The following is a 9,359-nucleotide window of genomic DNA, read 5'->3' on the forward strand; positions in this document are numbered from 1 at the left end:
AAACATGGCTGAATAGATACAAATATACAAAAATTTGCAAATGTAACGAAATTAAGGAAATGTACTGAGACCACATCCATTTGCATTTTCAAAACAAAGCGAAGCAAGTAACTAAGTTGACAAAGTAATCCCCAGGAGAAGGCACTCACTTAGAATTGATTGCTGAATATAAAATACCATATATGTAAGACTTTAATCCTTTGGCATTTGGTTGAACCTTTAAAGGCTTTTATGGAAAATTCATAGCGTGAAATAATATACAAATTTACTATTTGCTACATGAACTCAACCAATTACTCAACATTCGAATTATGTCACGTTCTGGAAGAACATTTAATTATTTCTGACAATTTATACGACACGAAAATATCTCTTTGAGCGATTTCACAAAGTTGGTCAGCCACACACCCACCCCTAACCCCACTGTCTCTCCCTCTCTGCAAGTCTTTGCGTTTAAATGTCTTGTGTAAAATAATAGTGCGGAGGTACGGGATATCAAATAAACAACGAACGAGAAAATTGTCATTGAAAAAATTAAAAACAATTCTTGAAAAATCATTGGTTATGTGGTTAGCGCTCTGTGGCACATCGATACTCAGATTTAAGGGGAAATCAGGGATTTCCAACCATTAAGAGACAGAGAGAACAAATAAGAGGGACAGTATTCCAATTAAAACTTTATTTTTTCGCGCAAAAGTTTTAAGAATCGGCATCCATTTTGCAGCATACCAACGAAAAGGATTTAGCGGTGGCTAGCAAACAAGAAGAACCAGAAACAAAATGGAAATAAAAGCCATATTCAAAAGGAAACGGGAGCTATCCATTGTGCAGAATGGTCTCTTTTTGTTAGCCACATATATTTTATTTCATTTTATGTATTTTTCTCATATGTTTTTCAAGGCAAGCTTCCCTTTTTTGCAATGCTGTTTGCAATCAGTCCACAGAAACGACTGAAGGGACATGCACTCATACATATGTACACACCTATGTACATGCCATATGTACTGCATATATTTGAACACATAAAAAATAGACAACAAATAGAAAGAAGAAAAAAACGGAACAATAGTTGGTGTTCGGCTTGAGTGGAGTGCCCTGAAGGGGACTTCTTCCAAATGGCCTTCCTTCTCTACATTTTCTAGGAAGCTTCTAAGCTTTTGTGATAGCCATGTGCAGCTGGCACTTCTTACCTGCCAAAATTTCAAAGACTATTCTTCTATGACCCATCCCCAATCCTTTTGTCGTTCCTAGCTACCTACTCTCCCAAAACTATTTACGTTCTAGCCCCGTCTCATCTATGCAGCACATCTAAGAAATCAAAAAACCCAACCCAAAACCCGAAAATATTTGTTGCCTGAATTTGGCACACCTCTGGATCTGTCTGTCCTCCCTCTCTCTCGCTCACTCTCTTACTGCGCGATCTGTGATCCAAGTTGATCCAAAACTTGACCTACATACGCGGGGCGCCTAACAAACCAAACCAGCCAACCGGTTCATCATGGAACCAAACCAAAGGAAACCAAATATTTACGAGCATGTATTGGTGTGTGGGGGGGGGGGCCTTCTAATAAATTTGATCCTGACTTTAATTGGCTTTTATTTATAAGAATATTTTTTCGGTGCTTAAAGAAAGAGAAACGTAAGAAAGCATAGAAAAAAAATATACCCTTTAAAGACCTTTCCAAGTGGAAAATATGTTTCTTTTTGTTTTTGATGTTTTTCTTTTCCAAAGAGATAATTTTGTTATTAGTTTGCTGCAATTTTCGTATCCTCTTGCAAAGTTTCGACAGCGTAATTATTTGCTGTTGGAAAAAAGGTTGGGAAATTCTTTTTACTTTACGAACTGTCAGCCACACAAAGATTTTAATTTAAGTTCCCTTTCAGCAGCGCAGCAGCCACTGCTGCAGCTTATGAGCTTTTCCTGCGAAAAGTTTACTCTGCTGCAAATACACATATTTACGGGGGAAAATATGATCGGTCGAACTTATTGGCTTTTTGGTGTATTTATTTATATTTATTTGTTTAAGAAAGCCCCTCAGGGCAGCATATTTAATATACAGTGTATCAATATGTCCTTTGAGCTTGTACAATATTTATTTATGCGATTTATTTGGAAGCAGCAGAGCCAGAGGTGGCAATGCCTCGGACTTTTGGCTGAGTGCATTTAAGCTTAATTGTACTTTTTGAGCCACAAAATATTCTCTGGCAGCCTACTGCTCTTCCCCTGCCTGTGGCTGCAATTCGATGGAGATTTTTTGTGTGGGCCGCCACTGTCTATGCTGTCCAGTGTGTGTGTGTGTGTGTGTGTGGGGTCGGAGTCTGGGTCGTCTCAGAGTTTTGCTCTACTCCACATCCGATAGAGTTTTCAATAAAAAAAATTCTACTAGAAATCAAAGTAAAATAAATAGAAATTCCTTTACTCGCGGCACACAAATGGTTTGTTTGTGTGTTCCCTTACCCCGCTCCCAGCAAAGAGTTCAACAAACTTTAATCGCACATTAACCGCTCGAGGAATTCGATCCCCAAGCCAATTGTTTGGTAGGAGAATCCACACACAGAGAATTCTAGCTCACTCAGCAACAGCAACAACAGCAATTTGAATGGAGTTCTCCTTTGGTGTGGGTATGGGTATGGGTATGGGGATGCGGTTCTTCTTCTGGTGTTTACCGCCCGACCAATTACAAGCATTTTCAATTTTCAATTTCTATAAACAAATTTAAATTTTTGTTTTGTTTTTGTTTGTGAGAGTATTTCATCCACAGATGGCTCAAATAAAATGGAATTTGATTCTCGACAGATGGGCAGCATTATAATAGGAAACAATATATGTTATTCAGGCACAGAGTTGAAAGAAGAGACAGAGATGATGAATTCGCTTATGACAATTAAAGGACAATAAAATAATAAATAGGAAATATCTAGGAAAAATACAAACAATAAATTTGTATAAATTCAAGGAATGTTTTGCACTGAGAAAAGGGAAAATAATTTTATTTTTGCTGGAACCCTATAAAAGGGGACAAAAATGGCACAGCTAATTAAATTAAATTTTAAGTACAAGATATGCCCATTCTCAGCCTATAGAATATCTAAAAACTAGGTATATATTGTAATACCATATGGAAACTTTATATAATTATTTAGAACATTTTTTTTAAAACAATTTTCCATAATTTATTTGCAAAAAAAAATAGTGAAAATAGTTCCAATTTAAACTTAAGTTTAATAACTACTTCGTTCAATATTTTGCTCTCTTTTCCTGCTCCTCCCATAAATTTCCCTATCCATCGTTTATTGTACGTATTCTCAGAGTAAATCGAACACTTGCAACATTTTAAAAGTTCTCAAAAGAACTAGCTACACTTGTTAAAACAAAACCTTCAAGAGCTCTCCGCTCTGAGCGACCCACATTCACGTACAAAAGTCTATTTACCATTTGAACTGCAATTAAGTTCGTGCGATCAGCGATCAGCGAGTGGAAATTCGTTACACAATTGTTCGTGTGTTGCCCTTTTGGATGTGGGGCCTCAATTAAAGTGTGGCTACGAGTATAATGCAAATACGTCGTGGAAAATCAGTGAAATAAACATAATCATTGCCATTTGGCCATTTGGTCTGTTGATCTGTTGCAATTCTTAGACAAAAAGCAAGAGCTCCCCTGGTCTCTGGGAGATTTCAATTATTTATTTTAATTCGTTTGTCACTGCTCGGACACGGGGCTGAGTGACAGACTGGCTGGCAGCATTATGGAGCGACGACTGACTGACTCCAACAGAGAGTGGGGGGGGGGGGAGGGAGAGAGGGGCTTTGGGCTTTAACTTCGCACAAGTCAATTACGAGCAGAGATCTGAGATGGGGAGAGATCTGAGGGATCTGTTGGGTGGCTTGGCGAATTAAGTAAATTAAATTACAATGAGAACATTGTTGGGTCGCTGTCGAGTGGTGGTGGCATGGCAGCCTCATTATCTGCATTTAACATAAATTTTTCAATTATTATGCGATTCAAAGTGCACTCAATGTCGCAGCTAGCTGTTGCTCGTTGCTCGTTGTCGTTGTCGTGCATACTTCTTGCACTCACTGTGCGATACTTCAGGAATTCCAAATTAAAGTTGTGTTTTTTGTTTGTTGTTTCCTTATTTTTCACACACACACACACACACGCTACAAGTGGGGCATACTTTGTGTTCCTTATGACAAAAAATAAGGAAGTAATTTTCAGCAATATATATTCCTGATATAAAAGCTCACGAATGTCTCACGCACAGCAACGATCGAGTTCTTAATATTTTATTTTGTATTTGTTGGATTTGTATAAGGATCTGGGAGAATATATAGAAGCTATGAGAACAAAAATTGTATAGATACGAGACTCACACTCCAGAGAATCACACATAGAAACAAAATTAAATCTCCCCTGCTGCTTGGATACCCTGAAGCTTCATTCAATGATCGAGTGTAACAAGTATCCCTCAGTCGATAATATCGAATTCTAGAGTTCTTATTTATTTCTTCCTCGCAGGTCGCAAAAGCAATTTAAATGCATTTTATTTGCTGCATCTTTTGCGCCTGGTTTTGCCTTTACTTTGTGGCACGTTTTATTTTCGCTTTTGCTGCTTTTGTTGCAGTTGCTCTTTTTTTTTCTGTACGTCTCGTCTCTGTGTTGTCGCAATTTTGCCTGAAAATTGGTGCAGATCTGACCCAGTTTTTTGGTTGCAGCAGCAGCAGTTGCAGCAGAAGAGGATGGACTTGTTGCTCGATTTGGCAGCTGCAGTCAACAAAGAAAGAGCAACAAAAAACATACTAACCACTGTGCATGCAACAGCATGCTGCACAGTGAGAATTTTATTAACCACGAAGGAACGAAGGAAGGAACGAAGGAATGAATCATTCAGAATAATCTCTCAACAGGAATTCACTTCCAGCCAAATGAGGCTCATCAAACAGGAGAAGGGCATCTAATGAATGGGCAGTGCTGGCTGGGATTTATTCGAATCACTTCAATTAATAAATAAATGATTCATTAATAAAAATGTTCATTCACTCTGTTTGAGTGTCTCGTGAATGCGAAAGAAGTTTTCATTTTGATTGAATATTTGGTGGAAGAGCTTTCTTTTCACAGCAAAATAAATTTGGGAATTAAGAAAAAAAGAAAAGATTAAAAAATAAACAAAATTGAAATTGAAATCCCATGGCTTTTGATTATTCCAATCGAATTGTTTCTTTGGCTGACTCAAAGACAGACTTTGGCTATCGCAAATAAAAGGGAACAAAATAATTGTATTAAATAAATAAAATACATTAAAATACAAATAACACTTAATTAATAATTTGCAACGATCCAAGAAACATATATTTAAGTGCATAAATCATGGAATGGTCTAGTTTATTATTAGTTACATTGTTCAATGTAAAATGAATGTCTGCCTGAATCTGTAAACTATAACTGGATATTCGCAGTTGTTCGTTGTGAATGGATCACGCATTCAAAGGCTGCAACGTGAGTGGAATAATCATTCACTGGCGTACAACGACAACAACACAAAACGGTTCACTTATGTATATTATTTACTACAAAGTTTCTCTACTTTATAAATGAATCATTCATTGATTTACCACTGAATAAATATAAAACCCCAAAGCTCTGCTTAAACTAGGATTTATATGAATTAAAAAACTATTTAAGAACCAATTAAATTGCATGGCAGTTAGCAGAATAATAATTTAAAATAATACTTGGATGCAGTGTAACGTGTACATTGTTGGCCACAATTTGTTCTGCACACAGGTTAAAACTAATGTATGCATATTTATGCCCGAAAGCCCAAAGAGCTGACTCTATTCGGGGAATTGCTTTTACCTGTTGTAGAGCTGTTGTTTCTAGTGAAAATTACACAGAATCGTCTCTCATTTAATTTACGGAATAAATCGTTAATTGCAGTTTAAGTGGAATAACTGCACACTTTTGACATTTCCTTGGAAAAACAACCAAAATTCAGGAAATAAATCGGGCGAAAATTTCCTGTTATATATTTGTAACATTTAAAAATATTGGAGATTATTTTTTTACACAGCAAATGGCGATTCGGGTCACTTGCCTCAATAATGCAGGATACGCACATATGTGCATACATTGTACATACTGTATGGAGATGTGTCTGTATGTATGTATGAATAATCCCCCCTCCCTCAATAAGTGCAACAAGGCATGACACATGAGTAAGAGAGGCGATGGAGCAGCAGCAGCAGCAGCAGCAGCAACAGAAGTGCAACAAGCAGCCTCTATCCAAAAACCTGCTCCTTCGCTCAGAATTAAGTTCTGTTTTTCGCTTTTTTTTCTCCTGAGTGCATACAAAGTTTTGTGTGTTCTTTTTTTGGATACCCTTGCAGCAGGGAGTCTGATAAATATTCATAGAAGGCTGCTAGCTGCAGACAAAAAACCATATTTACATATTTTTACTTGCGATTTATTCTGTCATAAAATATAACCCGAATGATGTTTATCAAGGGATACAAACAAACAAAAGGAATTATGCAGAAATAAATTTCAATGCTGCCAGCAAAAGAAAATCTATGCTTCAGACTACTTTTTGGAAGAAAAACTTTTTTCAGAAAACTGAACTTGTTCTTTTGCCTTTTTTTCCAGTAAAAAACTCAAAACTGAAACTAAAAAATGTACGCTCCAATTTTCCTAGGGTGTGTTGTATTTAATTATTTGTTTTTTATTTATTTTATTTTGCACTTTATTTTTTTAGGGTGTGCTGTATTTATTTAATTATTTATTTTATGGTAATTCAATATTTATTTCAATTTTATTTATTTGAGTTCGTGGCTGAGTTACATCGATTTCGTTTGAATAATTTATATTGTAGATATTCAAAGTGAGCATATTTTTCATCGTTTTCCATTAACTATTATTATTTTTGTTTGTTGTTTTGTTTACTTATTATTTCATTTGTTTATTATTATTTATTTATTATTTTTTATTTATTATTATTTATTTATTATTATTTATTTATTAAAATTTATTTATTATTATTAAATATTATTTAAAGCAAACAAAATTTGTATCCATGAGGAGAAACTCTTATATACAGGGTATCTATACATTCGATGTTTACGTGCATTTCCCATTCATTTCCTGTAGCCTTTTCTCAGTTATTTTTTTTTTTTGGTCTTTTGTTGATTTTTGTGTGTGTGTGAGTGACTTTCATGCAAGTTTAAGTTCTTGATGTATCTGTGCAAAATGTGCCCCAAATTTTAAGGTGAAATTGCATTTTTGGACTGTTTTTTGTTTTTTTTTTTGTATGCAGCCTAAGGTAGGTAGGGGATGCCGCAGGATGCGAGCTCCAACCATAAAGCAGATGCTGCAGCTTGCAGTTTTTTACCCCCTCCCTCTCTCTCTCTCTCTCACACTGTGTCGCTTAGCCTGGAAAGCCAATTGATACCCTAGTTAATCTCTGGCCAAAGAGACAGCGGGGGGAATAAAGTACGGGTAGAGTTGGAGAACGGGTTTGTAGGCCGATGGGTAATCAATTAGGGCAGAATATGTGGGGCTAGGAGTTGTGGCCGTTTCCGTTGGGTGTCAGCCGCAAATTAAACCGCAGCAGCAGCAGCAGCAGAAGTTTTATGGAGTAACTTTAATGTGTACTAAACTTTAAGCAAGTTTTAATTGAGCATCAACTAAATGACGGTGCAAAATATCAAAGATGGGCTAACTTTTTATCTATTTCAACTCAACATTTCCAATAAACCAGCGCATACATACAGTCAATATTTTTGTTATTTACAATTATTATTATTAATATTATTATTATTATTAATATTATTATTATTGTTATTATTATTGTTATTAATTTTGTTATTATGTTATTATTGTACCATATTGTATGAGGATCTGTAATCTGCTTATAGAATTGTTCTACCCAAAAACCACTCCAATTTAAATCTAACTGCAAATGGAGTAAACATTTTCCTGAGCTTCTCATAATTGAAAAGCTCAAAAAAGATTATCGGTTTGGTTGTGTGTTTCCAAACAAAATATTTTAATGAGGATTGGCAGAGCTTATGCAGCGCATTAAATGTGCATTCAGCGAGCATTAAATGAGCATTATATTGAATTTATTTTAATATTTATTATGAAGTGTAAATAGAGCTTGCAACGATAGAGATTTTCATGAAAATTGCAGCCTTTTGACTGCCAACACTTTCCCCGCTACAAAATATAATAATAATATATATATATATATATATATATATGTTTGTATGCATGTTGTACCTGGTACTGTGTCTGTGTCTTGTAACTGAAAATTGGGTCACTGTTGATTGAAAACTCACCTTTTGGCATCAACTAAAATGCTTTTGCCCATATTGGCCAGGCCATTGGATGACGTTAGATTATCCGTACTTGGTATTGTCGTTTGTGATGTGTGCGTAAATTCTGAGGATGTTGAGCTGGCAGATGATGTAGAAGCCGACGACGACGACGCCGACGACGCCGACGACGCCGACGACGCTGACGACGCCGACGACGCTGACGAAGACGATGTTTTTTCTTCTATATCTTTTGTTGTTGCTGCTGCTAGTTCTGTTGCAACTTCAGATGTTGCTGTTGTGGCTGCTGCTGCTGTGGGCTCTATTTCGATTTGAAGCCGACAATCGGCAACAATTTTGGCCAGATTCCGACGACTGGCACTCACCAACGGTACCTGCTCCGTTGTCTCGTTGTCATTGTCCGATGATCCCATATCGACTGTCTCAACACTTTCCACAATCATCAAATTCATTGGCATTTTTTCGTAATTAGTGGATGATGTTGCTGGTGGCGTTGGTGTGGCTGCTGCTGTTGTTGCTGTTGCTGCTGCTGCTTCACACTTTGCCTTCTTCTTGGCTTTCAATTCTTCGGGTTCCTTTGGAATTTTTGAAATTTTTGCCGTCTTGCGGATGGTCAGCGGTCGAGACAGTGCCAGTGGCAGTGGCAGTGGCAGGGGCAGGGATAGAGGAGCAACTGCAACTGTTTCCTGTTTATCTGCTGGTGTTGCTGCTGCTGCTGCTGCTGCGGCTGCTTTTGCTGTTGCTGTTGCGGCTTTTAATGACTCTTCTACAACTTGTTCAGCTGCTTCTGCTGCTGCTGCTGTTGTTGCTGCTGCTGTTGTTGCTGATGATGCCGTCGAGTTTATTACCAACGAAGTTGCCGCAGTGGCTGTTGCTGCTACTCCTGCTGTTGTTGTTGTTGTAGTTATAATTGCCGGCTGCTGTTGCTGGTGTTGCAGATGTTGCTGCTGATGCTTTTGTTGTTGCAATTGTTGCTGCTGCTGCTGCTGTTGCAGATTTTGTTGCTGTTCCTGCTGCTGTGTTGCCAC

The 9,359-nt window shown here is 37.1% G+C and overlaps 1 protein-coding gene across 1 annotated transcript in view; it reads right to left on the reverse strand.

Moving 5' to 3' along the window:
- LOC111080838 (ABC transporter G family member 21) overlaps nucleotides 1–8,981 on the reverse strand; it is a 29,684-nt gene extending 20,703 nt beyond the window's left edge. The window contains exon 1 of the mRNA XM_022376685.2: nucleotides 8,335–8,981. Within this exon, the coding sequence (XP_022232377.2) occupies nucleotides 8,335–8,789 (455 nt within the window). The 5' untranslated portion in view covers nucleotides 8,790–8,981. The remainder of the gene's footprint in view (nucleotides 1–8,334) is intronic.
- Between the last annotated feature and the right edge of the window lie 378 nt (nucleotides 8,982–9,359).

The sequence above is a fragment of the Drosophila obscura genome, unplaced genomic scaffold (assembly GCF_018151105.1).
Source record: "Drosophila obscura isolate BZ-5 IFL unplaced genomic scaffold, ASM1815110v1 contig_37, whole genome shotgun sequence".
Classification (NCBI taxonomy): Eukaryota; Metazoa; Arthropoda; class Insecta; order Diptera; family Drosophilidae; genus Drosophila; species Drosophila obscura.